The following is a 19164-nucleotide window of genomic DNA, read 5'->3' as shown; positions in this document are numbered from 1 at the left end:
AGCAAAGTGCTGTGGTGGTTCCTGACGTACCTTGTTCCTCTACCCAAGCCTCAGCGACTCGGTCCTGCTCAGGGAAGGAGAATCACACATTGCTCCTGGAAATTAAACCACCAAACGAAGAAGCCAGCCCACAGCAGGAGAGACACGGCAGGAGAGACACGGCAGCCCCAGGACTCGGTGCAAACTGCTGTGCAACCGGAGAAACCTTTGGAGAGGGCGGATGCACGGCCAGACACCTTTTCCCCTGGAGAAATCAAGCTTGCTTGGGTGTTAATTGAGTTTTGCATCCGCGAGCCAATAGCACAGCACGTGGGAAAACAGCAGCGCTTTGCCTCTACCTCTCCCTCGTTCCATTATCACCACCCATCCGTGCAAAATGCTGCTGGCGAGGAGCTCCAGCCCCAAGAGGAAACCGCTAGTTAGCTTGGAGGAAGGAGGAAAGAGTGAGAAAGACGGCACAAACCTTAAATTTATAGACTTGCAGAAGTTGTTAGCACTTTGGACAGGGGGCAGCTGCCCTCTGTTTCAGTCTCCTGGTCGAACTGGCCCCCAGAAAACTCACTGCACCTTTCTCCTTAGCTTCACTCCAGCTTTTCAAACCCCTAAAGGACAAGAATAAAGACTCCTCGTATCATCTTGTTCCTCCCTGAAACCAGTGGCAGTGTCTCCAGTGCAAATGTCTGCTTCACCCTGCAAAAAACTGCGGTTTGTAGGACAAATCTGGGGTATGGGTCTCACCGCCACAACTGGAGACGGGTGCGATTTGGGGTTCAATAGCTCAGTTGGGGAAAAGCTCAGACTTCACTGACGCCAGCATTTGGAAGTTTCTGCCAAGTTCAGCCAGTAATTTTAGCTAAGAGAAAAGGTTTTGTGGAAAAGGGCTACACTTACTGCACTGTGGTTGTGGCAAAGAGTGCGGTCATTTGTTTATGTTCCAACAGCGCCTTTAGCCAAAGCTGACTTTTCATAAAAAGAGTAAAAATTTTCCAAAGTGAAGTGAAACAGAACTGGGGGGAGAAAACTGAACGCCTGGGATTTAATAAAAACAACTTCTGGCTTGTGTTTTTTCTCGAGGAAACTCAAAATTCCTTATCTTGGGCTGACCTGCAAAAATATTTATAATTCATTAATTCAATCAGTGAACCAGGAAGAGAGAAGGGACGCACTCAGCAGAGCAACAAGGCACCCAGCTGAGCTCCAGAAGCAACCCAAGGCCTTGGTTAGTGCAGAAAAGCCATAAGTGCCAGCAGCCAGCTTTTAAAATAGCCCGAAGCACCTTATATATAAGGGGAAAACAGGTGGAAGTGGTCAGGAATACTAGATAGTAGCACAGCAGAGAAAAAAAAAAAAAAAAAAAAAAAAAGGATATAATAAGGTCTTAAAAGCCACAGAATCACAGAAAAACTCAGGCTGGAAGGGATGTCTGGAGGTCTCCAGCCCAACCCCAGCTCAAAGCAGGTTATTTCAAGGCCAGCCCAGGCTGCTCAGTTGTTTCCCTTTATCCACTCGTGGCTGACCAGAGGTCACAATCTCTCCTCTCGACTCGCTGGCTCTGCTCTTGCTAATATCACCCGTGCTGCCAGCTCCAGCTCAGATCACCACCAGGAGCCCCGAGCCTTCCCCTTCCCTCTGACAAAATGATTGCACCATGTGTTTGCAACGCATGCACATGTGTTTGAGCAAGAGATGCGTTATTCAGGCTGTGCTAACGAAATTCTAACGGGTTTTAAACGAATAAAATCCAGCGAGATCCTAAGAAAGCCCCTAAGAAAATCAGGGCACACGAGGAGTAAAAGAAAATGTCCCTAATAAAATTAGGGACACGGCACAGGGCAGGACCACCAACTTCAGAAGAAGTTTGGCAAACTCTTCAGAGATCGTATTTTTGCCCCATGGGATAACAGCATTAACCATTAGTCCCCCTCAGACTCCAACATTTACATTTCAAACTGAACAGAAGTCCTCAACCTTGCATACAATGAAATGCAGAAATCCCCATACTTTTTGTATTTTAAAAAGTTGAAAACTATTGATTTGTAAAAGAAAACCCAAACACGAGGCAGAAAACACATCCATTGCTAACTGTAGCTTTTCAGTGTTATACCAAATGGATGTGTTTGCTTATCTACATGGAAAACAACCTCACCCCAAAGCCATATAACAGAAATCAAGGGAGCTATATTTAAAAAGATGGATTTTGGCTTGGGCTTATCATAGCGGTTGATGGGGAAAGTGTCCATTTGCAGCTGCAATCCTTTAATGATGAAATGTTCAGCACAGGCCAACTTTCATCCCCTTTCCCACCAGATTTCGCTGTGGCAGGAACAGAAGCTGAAATCCTCTAATCACGGGTGCCTGGAGCTTGCTCCTCCGACTAAAAGCCTTCGTGTAGCAGGGGTGTAGCATCCTTGGATGCCACCAACTGGCAAAGGAGCTGGGCGTTCCCAGAGCTCCAAAATCTCAGGCCATTTAGGTTGAGTCAGCACAGCACAGAATATCAGGCTTATTTTCAGCATGCTCGGAGTGCTATTTGAGACTTTATTTTCCTCCTTACAGAAAGACTGAGAGCCGTAAATATTGACAAACACGAAAATTGGGTCTTCATACTCCATGAAAAAACTACCAGTCCTATCAAAATGTCAACAGCCATCTGGCACCACTCCTTCCAGATGTTCTCCTAAACATTCTCCCTTTTTTTTTCCCCAATGTGTGCTGTCTGCGTGCTCAGAGGACTGCCACGATCCCCTCTCGTCTATCAATGCCCAGCTTCAGATTTCCAAGCCTGTTATTTCTTTCCCATTTCTTTTCACTCGGTATCTTGTTCCTTGGTCAGCGAGCGGATCTATTCAAACACAGTGTTGTGTTTTGGGAAAGAATTTGCCTTTTGTGAAGCTCAAGGGGTTGTGGCAGGTTTGGCAGTGGCGTTTGGCAGGGCAGCTTGTTAATAATTTAAAGCAAGACACAGACCAAGGGATGCTGCAAACATCCGTGCCACCAAGATGAATTTACAAAATGTATTGGGAAAAAAAAAAAACATCACTAACCATTGGTGGAATCGCTGCTGTGATGGAAGATGAGCGTGTTGTACCCATGGAGTCGCTATCCAAACAGACAAAGCAGATAAAGTCACATATTTGTACTAGATACAAAAAAAGCCTCCAACCTCAGGGATCGAGAAGGTCAGGTGCCTTGGACTGCTGCAGCTGGAGCAGCCTTTACAGCGTGAAAAATGGAGATTATTTCTCAATCCAGGCAGCACCCTGCCTCTGTTTTACATCAGCAGCAGCCTTCAGTGCTGAACAAAAGGAAGATCACATAAGTCACGCTTTATATTCATGAAGCAGATCTTTAAATTCATTGAAAACATCCTTCAGGGAAGGCTCTTCTGAACTTGGTTGTAACTGAACGCTTTAATGAGATCTTTGGGAAAGGCAGGCTTTTTTCCCCCAATTTAATGAACAAACTCTCAGCGAACAACTGTTGCAACAAGCAGTGTAACACAAATGGAAAAACTACCAGGCTGTGCAGTGACATTTTGTGAACCTTGTGCTTTTCCGTGAGTGCTCCAGGCAAGGCAGGACCCAGGACCAGCAGGGGCCGTGGCGTTGGAGCAGCTGAATCAGTGCCCCGGCACCCACTCTTGCTTCCAGGGAGGAGAAAATTACAGCTGCCCTAGCACCACAGAGAACCCTAACCACACAAGAAATGCAAAAACCCCAAAGCTCCAACCTGCAGCAGAGCTCAGCGAGCCCTCGGTCTGTCCAGAAGCTGATTCTGACTTCACCTCATGAAACCTCCACAGCAGGGCACGCACAGAGCTGCCACCCAAACGTAACTCACCAGTGAATCTTAGGTTTATTTTCTCAATTTTGGTACTGAGTGGATGATATAAACATTTTTCAGCGGTTATTACACACATTTAAATGACTTTCTATTAGTTAAATCCATACCTCATTTTCCGTCAATGCTTGAGAAGTGATTTTTAGCAAAGAAGAGCTTGCCAAGGCTGATGACAAATCTGCGTGTATCAGCACCAGGAGAAAACAAGCACCAAAAATGGCCCAATCAATTATGTATACAAGAAGTGTTTGTTCATTCTTCCAGTCAAGGATCCTCATCAAATAATCATGGGACTCCTACAAGAGGGTACAGCGAAGCACCAAGACTCACCTTTCAAATATTTATGGTCGGGCCAGAGCCCAGATATAAATGGAATCGCTTCCAGGTTTGCTGAGCGGGTCGGTCCAAGGAAATGCTGCTCGCTCGCTGATCCTCACACTGCTGGGAAGAGGTGCCACATTTCTCAAAATGACTTTTATTTATTATTTCTTCACCTTTAGAAAGGGCTGGATAATTTTCACTGGAAGAATTGGCTGGGAGAAGTCAAAACGGGACCTTTTTATGTTTTTTGTCAAATTAAAATAGCTTCCAAGGAAATGTTGGGGATTTCTGGAAGATGCTGAAACCAACTGCCCAGCTTTTCTCTGTAGCGCTGGGTTTTACGTTTCACTGAAATCCCATCATAAAATAATTGGGGTCTTATTGAAGCAAACTACCAGGCTTATCTTCACAGCCCACATTTATAAATCAATCCTGTATTCTTTCCATTTTCCATTTACCTTAATGTTTTTAACGATACTAATTAGATCAAATTAGTATGTGCTGTATCTTTTACCCATTCCTTCTTCCTCGGACGCTGGCTCTGTGCTGCTAATCTCCAACCACCACTGCACGTTTCACCTGTAACTTCTTCCTGTCAAACCTGCTTTATTTTATTTATTGAAAACCTTTGTTATTACTATTTCCAGCTGAAGATTGCTCTGTGTACCCAACGTGAGCCACCAAATGCTATGTTTAGCTTTGTCTGCGGGAGTCAATTCACCCCCCAAGGAAAGCAGGGCTTTCCTGCAAAACAAACACTAAGCTATTTTTATAGAAAAAAAATAACATCCAAAGGCACTGAAACACAAAAATAGCAGCCTTTCTGAGCTTTCTGAGACTCACGTTCGGCGTGCACTTTCAAGGTAACAACACAAGCTGCTGGTTTGACCGGTGCAGGGACCAAAGACAAGAAAAAGAGGAATTTCTGTTTATTTCCTGCTGCCATCGCTCACCCCAGCTTAGAGACTCTGGGAAAAGTAAGTCCAGAAAGGCCTGAAAGGCATCACCTAGCGATGGTGATCCCATCCCAAAGTGATCCCATCCCAAAGCGATGAGGAGCTGTGGCTGCCCCATCCCTGGCAGTGCCCAAGGCCAGGCTGGATGGGGCTGGGGGCAGCCTGGGCTGGCAGGAGGGGTCCCTGCCCATGGCAGGGGGCTGTGAGGTCCCTCCCAACCCAAACCATCCTGTGATTCCTTGATTCTGTGATTCTGTGTTCAGGAATTTGGCTAGGCTTGCTGAGAAGCCAGGTCCTGCTCGCTGCGACACGGCTCCCCTCTGGGTGCTACTTCCACGGCCAAAGGCTGTACAAAGCGCTCCCTGCCCTGGGGAATGGGGATTTAAAGCCCTTCGGGTTGAGTAAAAGAAGTAACTGGAAAAAATAAAATTAATTCAAAAGCTTTTTTAAGAGGAATTACATTAATAGCTCCAAGTAAATGGAGGGGTGGGTGTGGGGGTGTGGGGGTTGCTAGGAAGTCTCCAGAGCTGATGAATGTGGGAGCAGCCGACCAGAAGGCACCTGCTGAGCTTCTAAGCTTAACACACTACTGCTGCAAGCATCACATTTCTCAATTCCCTCCATAAACCTCAAGTTTCTCTTGAAAGTAGTTTGGATTTCTTCCTCCTGGTATTCATTTTTCTCTCTGTCTTCTCTTCCCCTCCTCCCTTGAACCCTCCTGTTCCATTTATACAATTCTGTCCTTGTGCCTGCACTGACTTTTAGCCTCACCCATTTCTCCTGGCTGCTCACCCCAAGCACCAGGAGCAAAAACCCCCTTCCCTTTTAGCTTTCTGCCCAGCAAGGCCAGAAACCATCTCCTCTAACACATCTCAGAAACTGGACGTGGCACAGCAGAACAGAGGTGACCACAAACCTGGGCCAGCAGCACTGCAGGCAACGTGGATCTTGCCCACAGCTCGCTTTTCCATTTCCAAGGGCCATAAACATCTATGGGGCTGGAATTGGTTAAAATCTTTGGGAACAGCCTGTTTTGTTTTGATTAGTTTTCCTACAACGCTGGTTAAAACACACAGCCCAGCAAGGCTGAGGAAGCATTTGTCTCCGTATCTCCTGCGGGGTTGGGAAAGGAACCTGACAGCACCTAAAGGTTTCTCATCCCACTCACGGGGGAGCCTGCACTGCTTTCCCGCTACACAAAGTGAGAAGAGGGGGCTTCTAAAAAAGAAATTGTCTTTGTACAGAGTCTGAGAAGAAAGAGTCAGATTTTCTGTCTTCGTTGGTTTTCCTTCCCTTGCTTGGCACCAATACGAAAGTCGTGGTTTAAGCAGGTAAGGGCACAACCAACCAAGGGCACGCTCCTGCTAAGTGCACGAAATAGCTCCTAACAAATCCCACTTGCTCTCGGAGCAATGGGTATTTTCAAGCTGAGAGTAAGGTGTGCTGGTGTTGCTGCTTTTCAGACAGCAATGGCAAAGAATAAGGCATAAATGTGGGCTTGAAATTAAGCATGCCGAGTGTGGTTGTTTGTGTTTGTCCTGACATTAGCTGGAAGCAGAGCTACTGCAAAAGAAATTCTGTCCTGTGGGAAAAATTCATATTATTTTCAATTTTCTTTTCATCTCAAATGAAGGGGAAAGAGCAAACCTTTCTATGGAAGAGAAAGCTCCACAGGAAACGCGTTTCGAACTGTTGAAATAGGTTGCTTCAGCAAATTTAGTAATGTCAGTAGAGGCTGTAAATAATGCATAGTACTTATAGGATTCTCTCTGTGTTGTTCAGCTGCAAGGGTGAATGCTTTTGCAAAATGTAACTAAGAATCCTTAGCAAGAATTTAAGAGTGAAAAACAGGCAGAGAAAAAAAAATAAATCCCTACCTTCATGCACCTAAGTAAAAATAGCTGCCCTACATTTTTCAGGAGAGAGGAATGACTTTCTGCAGCCTCAACCTGAGGGGCCCCACAACCCGAAGCACTGATGATGAAGCCGAGACCCCTTTGGAGCAGCCTGGCGCTCCCTGGTCCTCAGCTGAGCCTCATCTACTCCAGATGCTGTTTCTGGGGGCTATTTGTAAGCCCTTCACCACACCATGCATCAGCTGTCCCGCTGGCAAGATCCCAGTAACGGTGTCCTCTTCCTCACGCCTCCCCCAGCCACAAGAGGAGGAACACTAGCTCAGTCTTCCAGCCTGTGCTTTTCACCATCTCTTGGAAAGCAAAGGATGATGTTGGCAGAGAGCTGGCAGAGGGAAAGCAAATAGAAACACAGATGTTACAAAGCAAAGCTCCAAGTGCTCCAGTCCTGCTAAGCCGCCAGCTCCAGTAAATAGCAAGTGGGATATGGGGAGGGGAAGGGGAAAACCGACTGCTGTGAAAGTGCTGGAAGAAGTGGCACTTCCATTTCCATTTCCAAGCCATTGCTGATATGCTGCAAAATCCCTTTTCTGCCCACTCAGAACAGCTGGAACATTGCTCGAATCAAACCCTCCCTGTGAAATATTTTTTTTGCAGATCAGCACATTCTGCAGCACGCTTCTCCTCCCTTCGGTGGGCAGGGCAGCACCGTGAGTTACCACCTGGCCGTGATGCCACCTCGTAGGAACTGCCCACAGAAGATCACAGCAAAGCCAGAAGAAATTCCCAAAAACCTCGTTGCTGAAGCCCAGGCTCTGACCAATGGAGCAAAGGGACCGTGGCCACTCGCTGCTCGCAGCTGAAAGCAATTATCTGCAGGCTGAGATGAGAAAACACGTAACATATTTCATGAGGCTGTCAGAATAAGAGAACAAGTAGTAGAAAAGGAGAGACCGAAACGGTACGTCTGGGACCAGCTCACAGAACTGCAGAGAAACGGTTCGAGATTCATCCTGTTCAGACAGCGTTAGAAATTATCTTGATGACAAAGGAAAAAGAAAGGAAGCCGTTCTGTGCGTCTTCCTACTCTTTAGGGCGCAATCAGCACACAGCTTCAGCATCGCTATTAGCATTCCTCCACCAAAGAAACCTCGGCGAAGCACTGAGCTCACATTTTCAAAGATGATGCTGGAAAGCTTCCCAGATTATACATTTTCCCCTTTAATTTATACCTCTGAGGATAATGCTAATCAGGGAGGCAGTGAAAGTGGTGAAACATCCTCAGACCCGGCTTGATTTATTAACAGTGGTTGCATTATCCTCGTTTGGAGAGCGCCGCTAGTACCCCAAGCTTCCAGGAAATAAAAAAAAAACAAACAAACAAACACCCTTGTTTGCTGGTAGGTTATCAAATACAAGCTGACAACGTACTTGCGCAGCAGATATGCATAAGTGCATGGCACTGTATGATTCATCTGCAAAACATCCAGCATGCTAGATGCTCGCTTTAAAGTAGGTTAGAAGAACGATTCGTTCAAAAGCAACAGCAGAGAGGGAAGGGAGGCAAAAGGAGCGCAAACTCCAAAACATCCTCCTGGGAAATGGTATTTTCTTATGCTTTGTTCGGCCCTCCCCTCCTCAGGTTGCTTTTGAATAGAGTTTGGATGGCACGGGGCTGGACAGCCACGTAACAATGCATGTAGCTAGAGGAATATTACAAATGCCATCTTCATGGCCTAGCAGATCTACTAAATATTGCAGGGATTATGCATGGTCTGTTTACCATGTTCAAAGTGGAAGCAGATTGCACACACTTTACACAGCGTAAATCCCCGAGCCTGTCTCCTTAGCTCTGACCTGAACTTCTCCAACACAGCAATTGAATTATAAAGGCTAATGTCAGGCAGACTTTGAAGAAAAAAAAAAAAAATCTCAAAATGGGAACTGGCTTTTACAGGGATAGCTAATCAAATGATCCGCCCTAACCTGCACTGCTATTTTTTAAGGCAAGAAAAAAAAAAACAACAACAAAGTGTGCATGACATTGCAATTCTGAAGTAGAATAGAGAACTCTACAGGCCAGAATTAATCCTTTTAAGATATAATTTAGGTGTATTTGGAATAAACAACCTGCTATAAAACCAAAGGTAGACATGGTATATTTCTGAACGCTGCTGGAAGCCGTATTGTATAAAACATACTCATTGATTTGGGGAGAATTTGAAAATACATACACTGATTGCTAAGATTTTGCTATTTTTTAAATATGATTTTGATCCATGTATCTCTTGTGTGGAGATTTATTGCCAGGTGGAGAATTTATCAAAAAATAAAAATAAATTTCAGGAATTCCAGCCCTTTATTTCCTGGTATCAGCAGAGCACAGTGTGCATTTTCGAAGGCAGATTCCTACTTCACCCATGTAAAAATAACCTGGTTTGGTGATTCCACGTTTGTGCATGCAAACAATGATTTGCTTGCTTGACTGCTCAGTCCTGCACGCTCCGTACCCACATTAAACACACGTAAAACTTTAAGTGGTGAATTTGGTACCACCTACTAAAGATACACTCCAAATATTTCAGCTATGTAAAAATGCTATCTGGCTTGTAACTGAGATGCCACTTACCAGAAATGTTGATATAATGGCCTCTGACTAGTGAACATGATAAACAGCTACAGCATGGAGGCTCCAGAAGCCTGTTTTCTTTCACAAACAATGTCTTCAGAGGAGGCTGACTCCTCTGGGACTTCTCCCGACTCTCACACATCTTCTTGGAGCTTCTCCTGCAGGCTCAGCACCCTTCCTATGAATTAATTAGTCTGAGAATCACAGATTACATGCTCAGGCATTCAGGGTAACGAGGAAGTCCTGAGAAATCAGTTCTATATTCAACCATAACAGTATTTTTGCTAGAGCACACAGGAAGCAGCAGCGATGTGAATGCTGCATTATGACTTTTTAAAGAACTGCAAATGCTGCAGAAGAGAGGAACCGACCTCAGCTCTGGGTTAACCCCGCACCGAAGGAAACTCTCCTGCTATTAAAGGTTAGTGCACAGCACTATTCCACTGCAGAGCATCCACTTGGTCAGTGATGTTTACCAAAGATAGGAACCTTTGTTATAAAAGGACAAAAAAAATAAAAGCAGCAGCAAACTTACCAACACGGTACAACCTCACCCAGAGCAGGGAACTGGGAAACAATGAGCAAATCTGGGACCAAATTTGCACATTTCTGTAAAGGGTGGGAGAATACATTTCCCTTTTTCCTACAGTAAGTGTGAAATAGGTACAATTGTGCAATTGCAGTGCATATCGTACAGCAGCACCTGCACGCAGAGCAGTTCAGCTGAAGTGCACGTCCGATTTCCAGCCTGCTGCGTTGCGCCTCGCTGCTGAAGTCAACAGGAATGAAAACACCCCGAACTGCAAAACATTCCTCATGCACACGAGCAGCAAGGGCATCTCTTTTGCCTCACAATGAAGGACATCAAGGGGAAGACCTAATAAAGACTTACTGAAGTTTAGGCCCCCCCCGTACATCAGCAGTCTGCCACGTGTGTCGGGATCCTTATGGGGTGAGGGACTCCTCACCTCCCCAGCATGCAAAATGCTGTCTGTGGTGGCGCAGCCATCCCTCTTCCTTCAGCCTTGCTACCTCCAAGCTGGGGGGCAGGACTGGGCTTGCAAATGGTCAAACTCTCTTGATTGCCAGCCGTAATTGCAGTCTCTCCATCCTTGAACGGTGCCTGTGAGTGCTTTGGGGAGCAGCGTGCAAGAGGCACGGCTGAGCAGAAGGAAATCAGCTCAAACTTCACCAGTTCAGGCTGCCCACAGCCCTGCTGCTGCAGGGGCTGCCGAGGGTGAGGATTTTTAGGCTGTTTAGGTGAAAGGCATCGGTCAGGTTTATATCTTGAGCACTTGTGGCTTTGAAGGGGTTGGGGCGGCCTCCCTGGGCTGCATTTGGGACCCAGGGCACTGCAGGGCTCACCCAGGGGTGCCCATGTGTGCAGCCAAACACCGACCACTACTTGCATGGAAAATCCCCTCTGGGACAAGACCAACACAAGATCCCTGGGGGCTGGCAGTGGGAAGGTTCCCGGCCTGCCAAGGCTGCCCCAGACATTTGCTTTTTACCAGCTGTGGTTAACAAGCCCTCCAACGTCTTTCAAACTCCGGACACCACATCGGCTGCAGTACCTAAATGCAGCACAGCTGCAAAAGCGAACGCACCCGGGTGGCACAGCAAAGCCTGGAGCTGACAGAACTGCAGAGCTGCCCCGGCACGGAAAGCTCGTCCTTCGGCGAGCAGCCTCCTGGGCACTGTCCTCAGAGGTACCTGCATGAGCATCTCAAACATTAGAATGATTTCCATCCCCAAATTTCAGTGTCTTCTGTAAACGTTAATTTTCATGGTGCAGTAATGGGGTAGGTAAGTGCTGACACAGCCATTTTACACACAAGTGACCCGAAGCAGTCTGGCCTAATGGGTAATAAAGCCAATTTACCCGTGATATATCTCTTACATCATTTATCCCTAAATTCAGCAAAACACACGCTCACCTTTAAGCACATGCTGAAGACCTCCCTAATTTTTTAAGCAGTTAGGAATGTGCTTCTGCTTCATAAAATAAGAACCTTAAATACTTTATTGAAATGAGGTCTGAAACAGGCGATTGTGGTGCCCTCTATTTCAAGTCTGGTTCTGCAGATGAGTGCCAAAAATCTCCTCACTGGCAAAGCTGTGGGGTTTCTCAGAGGGTCAGGCTGACTTTAAAGCAGACGTATCTTCAGGAACACGAATACAAAATGTGGGATGTGTTCCTCGGTGCTGAATCATGCTGAGCCTACCGCAGCACGTAGATTTACTTCCCCTGAATTAGAAAACTAATTACAAACAACGCTTCATTACTCGCTGCTTGCCAAGTGACAGCTTTCTTTCGAAAAACAACACCACAACCAAAGAAACCCCGGAATTTTGTAAGCATCTCCAATCTGGCAGCAAGAGAACACCACAGGAAAACCAGACAGAAGGGCATAAATGTTACACTAAGGATGAAAATGGCTCAGTGAGTTCCTGGCCTGTTTTGGAGGTACAGGCTACTCAGGAGGGCAAGTGAGGCAAATTCGTCCGTCCCCCGTTTAAAAACCTCCATTCCCTGTTAATGATGTGAAACCCTAGCACAGCTCCTTAGCTATATTGGGAACTTTGAGCTAAAAAACGCGCGCACAAAATAATCAGGGCCTGAAGCAGAGCCACGCAGCAGTGCTGAGCATCGCGGGGTCAGGCCAGGCCACACGGTTGGGTCGATGTCCCCTTGTGGGACAGTTTGTGGGAACAGGACAAGAAAACATTTGGGGATTTGCCCAAAGGTTTCCAGGACTGAGCCCAGAGGCAGCACAAGGTGGTCACAAAGGCAGAGCGAGGGCAGGCGCTGCTCTTGCCTCCTTCCCCGCTGCACAAAGGTGTGAGAGGTGGCACCGAATGGCATTTTGCAGAGCTGCAGACAAAAAGGAGGCAGATGTGCCTCCCGGGAGCCTTACGCCAGTGGGACACGCTGAACCACGCAGCCCAGGAGCTGCTGCAACACGCGAAACCCAACGGGAACATCCACAGCGCCGCTCAACCTTCCTCCTCTGTCCTTGCCTATAAATAAAACATTTCATTACCGAGTGACGAAGAATAGAAGACGGCAGGTGAGTCACCCTCCCCGGTGCTACTTCTCTCTTTCATCCTGCCTCATCCTCTTCCTCCACCCGTCTGCAGCCCCGAAGGCTGAATGAAATCCGTCAGCGCAGGGTCAAAGGGGGACGGAGTCACCTGCATCCCTGCAGGGAACAGCCAAGGACAGCTGCGTTTTGATCTGCAAGGATTTCAGAACTACATCGCTCCATGGACTGTAAGCAAGATTTTGTGCTCTTCCAAGAGCACTTTTCACCCCCAGAAGCAGAGCTCTTGCTGGAGGAGCCCAACAGGAGCCATTGCTCCTACTTTACCCACGTGCTGATGAAAGATGTCACTTCCAAAGGATTTTTTTCTAGATGACTGGGACAGAATGGCTCCTCTGTCAAGCTTTATGAGAATTACAGGAACAGAAGGGCCCAAGGAGAAATCCGCTGTGTTTCTGTCCATCTCTGCACAATCTGCACTCACTCATACAACGCCGGGGAGAGCCTCCACCAAATGATCTCCGTCACTCTCACTCCAGCAGTATTTTGGAGGTCTTGAGGGCCCAGTCCAGGGAATGGAGTAAAAAATAACAAATTCAACTCTCTACATCAGGAAGGGCTAAAAAAGTCACTATTAAAATTGTTGTAGATCTATATTCTCCCAAAGTGAGATTAAACCTGGCCTCAGTTGGCTAAATGTGAGTACGACTGCCTGGCAGTTGTGGACGTATTTATGAACAACGGCTTAGACTCCCCTGTGGCGTATGCTTAGGTCAGTGAAGATCAAAAACTCCTTCTCCAGCAACTTTAAAAATAAAATAATAATAATAATAAAAAAAATACAGTTTGGGATTTCAGCCTTTACAGCGCACACGGCCTTGAACAGTATTTTGCCATGGATGCTTAGGGAGGGGGAGCTCTTGTTAACGCAGTACTTGGAAAGGGGTGGGAAGGCCACAAAGAGCAGCTGAGCCAGGTGGTTTTGGTAACGTGCTGCGTTTGGTTGTGCGCTGACATCCCTGAGAAGTGCTGGTGCCTAACCCAAAAAGTGAGGACGCTCACGTTCATGCCCGCTCCTCTCCACCCAGGTGCACAAGAGGGCTCTCAGACTGCCTGAAAACCACCCAAAACCTCCTTCATGCCGAGGAGTAAAGCCACCAGTAGCTCACTCTCTCCAGTAGCTGGAAAGAAAGATACAGAGGTGAAAGATATCAGCATGAACACAGGCTTGTGCTAGGAGCACCTCACTGCAGGCCCTCTCTGGCACGGTGTTTTGGTGGCCCAGCCCACGGTGATATCTGGGTACCTGGCACGTGTTTTCAACATTCTGCCCTATAAAGCATGTAAAATGGAAACGTTTTTTAGAAATATCTTTTCTACAAGGATGAAGGGACACACCACCCCTCCTGTAAGTCACCCGGCAGGTATCCACCAGAGCACAAGGCTGTGGCCACCTTCCTGGATCCTACCACAGGAATCACCATGTGGATGAGCTCCTCTTTTCCCTCTTTTTTCCCCCTAACCACACCTGCACCACGGAGGTAGAGCCCGTTCTTACCTTCTGCCATTTCTCTAAAGGAAACCGCGTTTATTTATTCTGGGAAATGCCTGCTAGCCTGTGTAATATTTTTGGAAATAATGCCTTTCAAGGAATTTTAATCACTGTTGATGTATAAAAACAAATAACACAATCTGCGACCAGATGGTGTGTTGGGTGACAAGGGGCTCTCTTCCCCACCACACAACTGCTCACCAGCCTTTCAGCCGGGCCTTGCAAGAGCTGCCTGCAAGCTCCTCTCACCCCGAACCAAATTCATCTTTGGGAAGGAGCAGGCTGAGGGAGTGAAACGTTTTCAGCAAAACCTAGGGGCCAAGAATAAAAGCAAGAGGAACTCTGCCTTGCCCCTGCCCAGAAGCTACCGGAGTCGCTGTATGTTGCTGGAGGAGGAGCAGATGTGGGATCTGGAGTTCCTTATTACCGTGGCTTTGTTTCAGAAATCTCCGAGCTTTCCACTCCTTGTGGGATTTTTTTTTTTCTGCAATCCCAACCACTGCTGATTTGGGTTGATCCGAAGAACAGGCAGCGAAATCCATTGCTTTTCATCATTCAGAAACCACTCGCAAGGTTTTGACACGAAGCCAGTTTGGCTCAAAGCCGGGCCCAAGGCCAGCTTGAAAATATTCCTGAACCTTTCAACAATCCCTGGCCGGTTTTCAAACTTACAACAAAAGCCCAGATCAGGGAAAGTTTGCAAATTTTTAGGTCGTGTAAGAAAACTTCTGTGCATGTTGTGTGTAAATTCCCATCATTTATTTTCATGCTGGGAGAATCTCGCAGTCTCCAGACCCTGCTCTTGCCTCAAAGAGCACAACTGCTTCCCACAGAAAGGATTTGTCTGAGAGCTGTAAAGGAAGATATGGGATGTGTCAGGGAGCTACCTGGAAAACAGATGGATCAGTTTGCTCTTGTTTGGATGCCTCCCTCCTTGTCTAAAGTGTCCCCAGGTGCCCCATTATATAGGGAGAGCTGTAAGTTTATGGGATTTGCTGCAGGCTGGTATCCCTCACTGCATCCATCCTACAGCTTCGCAGCATGCAGGAATACTCTCTGAGCATGAAAATTAAGGAATTTTCTGACACACTTGACAGTTTTAGATATTCAGCAGTATGACAGACCTCTTACTCAGCAACTTGAGAACATTTAGTCCCACAGAAAGAGCAGGGAAACGCTTTACTTCCCCTGTGAAGGGAGAGGGCAGCTGGAGCTGTGTAGGTAGTGGCACAGAAATGCAGGTGCTGCAGCCACAAATAGAGCCTGCGTGCGCAGGGCTTCACTGGTCGGGATGCTGCTCCGGCTGGCACGGCTGGGTAGGCACTCACACACACAGCAGCTATCTATTAAACAGGTAAAACAAAATGGAAAACATGTAAAACATTCTGCTCTGTGATTCTAACGTATTGCCAGGCTCAGGATGCTGCTGATCAGACAGTCTGCTATTAAAAATCGGCAGAGGTCTGTATTGCTCACTTTGTCGCTGCCTTGCCGCCGTTTGACACATGCAAACAAACACATCTGAAGTCCCCTTGCGGATGATTCCAAAAGCAGAACATTTTCTTTCTTTTTTTTTTTTTCCTTTTCTTTCTTTGTTGTTTTCTTCCTTTTTTCTTTCTTTCTTTTATTCTCATTCTTTCTGTTCTGCCTTCCGTCAGCCTGAACCCACCGGCGAGGCTAAGCCTGCAGCAGCCTTCATTCCATGCATGCAGTAGCACAGCCCTTCAACTTACTGGGCATTTACACTAGTTGAGAGACCACCCCTCTTTGTTCTGCATGCTGAGATCCAGCATGGCCATATTTTTATCCATCAGCGAACAACAAAAGCTCCTGAGATCTCTTCCCCCTTCTTCCTGTCCTTACGCCGTCGGGGCGACCCTACCTAGGGACCCCGGTGCTGCCCTGCTCCACACACACCCGCCCTGCACCGACGCGAGCCATCTGCCTCCCTCTCCAGCCCAAAGTCACGTTTCACAGCCGTGAACTCGTGCTCGGATCCGCAAACGAGCGGCACAGCAGCAGATTTGCTGCCTGCCCGGAGCTAGAAAACAGCAAACCGTTTCCCACACCAGCCGATGGGCTTTAGATCCCATTGTACTACTGAACTCGGCGGCAGCGAGCAAACAGAAAAGCACCAGGGAAACATCCATGGCGAGAGCACGCGCGCGCACAGACGCACAGTCAAATCCTGGAGAGAAAAAAAAAAAATACAGACGGGTATCAGTGGAATAATGTACGGAGCCACGCAGGCTCGGATGTTTCTGGCCAGCTACTCTTTGTGCTGATTGACTGAGGGGGATTAGGAAGGACTCAGCCCAAAAACGCAGTTCCTAATGCTCCTGCAGCTATTGCATAACACGGGCTGATTCCCGTCCCGAGCCCTGACCCTCAACTTAACGCAAGTTTAATGCTGTCAGGTTGCATAATGGAAACGGCTCCTTCCCAGGGAAGAGGAATCTAGGTGGGATCCACTGGCTTCCCAGGGGCTGGGTTATTTGCTCATTTGGCTTCCCAGATGGGCAGTAGAGGGAAAGCAAGTGGGCAAGTGTCACCAAGAAGGAAACAGAGCCACTTTCCCCCTCATATTTCTACCTGGACCTACTGAAAACTGAAGCCTTGTGGGTTTCATTAAGAGAGATGCACCTGCTGTTAACACACCCACTAAGGAAACAAACCCTGAAGCAAGGGAAATCAAATACAGCCCGAAAGTAAACTGCAAAATCCATGAACCCACACAGACTACCTCAACTAAACGCACCTTCAGTTCGCCCGAAAAGCTAAAGGAAGAAAACCCAGCAACCAAAACATCCATGATTAAAGGGATTACGTCTCAACAGCATGCAGAAAATACAGCAGCGCTTCAAAACAGGCTCTCCACTGAATCTGCACGCCGGGGTAACAGACGGGGCCATGCGGGGATTTGGGGGCTATCCGAAGTAACTCCGCAATGTGCCGCTCCAGCTGTGCACAGGTGTGCGCCAAATGAGGACAGAGCCCCAGTGCCAGGCTGCAACCAAACGCCCTTCGGAGTGCAGGCTCTGCACGCCCAGCAAACTGCACAGAGCTTTAGGGAACTTGGTCCTGAGCCCCAGCTCCCCCGGCTCAGCACCCATCATTATTTGCAAAGGCCGCGGTTCCTCCTTATTCCCCCTTTCCCTCCCTCGCAGTGACACCTCCGGACTGGGAGCCGAGCGGGGGAAGCACCGGGGACGAGCCCCGCTGGGGATGCTGCACCCAGGACCCCTTTTCCCGATTCCCCCCCCACCTCCCTTATTTTACCTGGGGCTGCGGTCTCCATGGCGACTGGCGGCTGGTCCCTGGCGGTCCCAAAAGCCAGCGGCTCCCCCTGCCGAGCCCCGGCCCCATCCCGCTCCGGCCCGGCCGCAGCCCAGCGCAGCCCCGCGGCCGGCAGCGGCAGGTCCCGGGGGTCCGGGGGGGCTGCCATGCTCCGTGCCCAGGCGGCCGCTGCGATCCGCCGATCGGCCCGGGGAGGAGGAAGAGGAGGAGGAGGAGGAGGAGGAGGAGAGGAGAAGCCGAAGAAGGTGGCCGGGGGATCTGGCAGCCCGGAGGGGAGCCGGAGACCGGTGATGCCGGAGCCGGTGCGGGTGGTGGCGGTGCCGCTGCTGCTGCTGGCGCTCCCCCGGCGGATTACGCAGGTGGAAATGGCTCGGATCGGAGCAGCCTTCCAGCCCCTGCGTCACCCTGTGGCTGGCACAGCACAGGGCAGCCCCGCTGCTGCTCTCCTGTTAACCGCTTCGGCTGGGGGGGCGGCCGGCGGGGATGAAGTGCCCCAGCCCCTCTCCCCTTTCCCTTTTCCTCTTTTCCCTTTCCCCTTTTCCTTCCCTCCTCTCCTCTCTCCCCTCTCCAGCATCCCACGCATCGAAACGCGGCACCTGGCAAAACAAACTCGCGGTGGGTGTCTGGGTGTCTCTTGTTGTTTTTTTTTATTGTGTTGTATTTTGTTGCTTACTGACTCGCAGGAGCCAGCAGAGGTGGTGGGACCCGCCACCGAGTGAGAGGAGCAGGGGTTAGGGGCTGTGACCAGAGGTCAGAGGAAGAGGAGTTTGAGGTCTTGCTGAAGGGGCTTCCCCAGGATCTGTCTTGTGGTGCAGCAAGTCGCGCTGCGGAGCGGAGGGCAACTGCCCCAGCCCGAAGATTTCGCCCCAGTCCGGCTCTTCGCTTGTTGCATCTCCTTCTGTGATCTTAATGTCACGGCACCCCTAGGCACTTTTTCTCCCCAGCTTCAGGAAGCCATGCTCACCCCTGGGTTTGAAAACTTAATACATTTCTACTCTCCCCATGCAGAGGGGTAAGCCCATACTGCAAGACCAAGAGCCATTAGCTCCGGCATTTCCATCTGTGCTGCCTTCCCAAGGAACCTCCCCTCTTCGCCCGACTCCAGGACCTATTCCCAGGAGCCATCCTGCTGCCACCTGAGTCGGTGCCATTCAGTGCCAGCTCCCCAGGGCCCTTCACAGGCCAGCTCCTCAGCACGGTGGCGTTGACCAGGCACAGGGGGGTCTTTGGGGAGGTTTGGAACCAAAGCACCGAGGTGCCAGCACGAGTGACATGCTCAAGATTTAGCAAAATCACACTGGGAGTCAAGTGACTGCTGTGAATTCAGACAAACTGTGTGCTCTCAAGCTCTGAGTGGCGAGTGTGGTTGCAAACAACAAGATTTCTTCAGGCTGGGGCTCCACAGTACGGCTCTTAGCATGCAGCTACTGTCGACTTGACAGCTGCCAGCATTTGGGGCAGACCTCAACAGACCATGTGAATGTAACCACCTCGTTTTGAGCTCCCTAGCCTGATCAGTTACTGAAAAGAAACAGCATCAAACCCACTTCTCCCTTTGCTCTGCTTTGCCGCTCTTTCTAGATCAGCAGTTGTTGTACAGGTCTTTTAATTTCAGGGCAGCTCCTGCCTTAACACAACACGTGATGCCACCTGGGCTAGAAAAAGGAAACGA

At 48.6% G+C, this 19164-nt stretch overlaps 1 protein-coding gene across 1 annotated transcript in view; it reads right to left on the bottom strand.

The window, feature by feature from the left end:
* The window catches only part of RTN1 (reticulon 1), a 97666-nt gene extending 79709 nt beyond the window's left edge, over positions 1 to 17957 (bottom strand). The window contains exon 1 of the mRNA XM_084520897.1: positions 17475 to 17957. Within this exon, the coding sequence (XP_084377023.1) occupies positions 17475 to 17640 (166 nt within the window). The 5' untranslated portion in view covers positions 17641 to 17957. The remainder of the gene's footprint in view (positions 1 to 17474) is intronic.
* Positions 17958 to 19164: the final 1207 nt, after the last annotated feature.

This window comes from Aythya ferina (assembly GCF_964211825.1).
Source record: "Aythya ferina genome assembly, chromosome: 5".
Taxonomy (NCBI): domain Eukaryota; kingdom Metazoa; phylum Chordata; class Aves; order Anseriformes; family Anatidae; genus Aythya; species Aythya ferina.
This window is presented reverse-complemented; position numbering and strand designations above follow the sequence as displayed.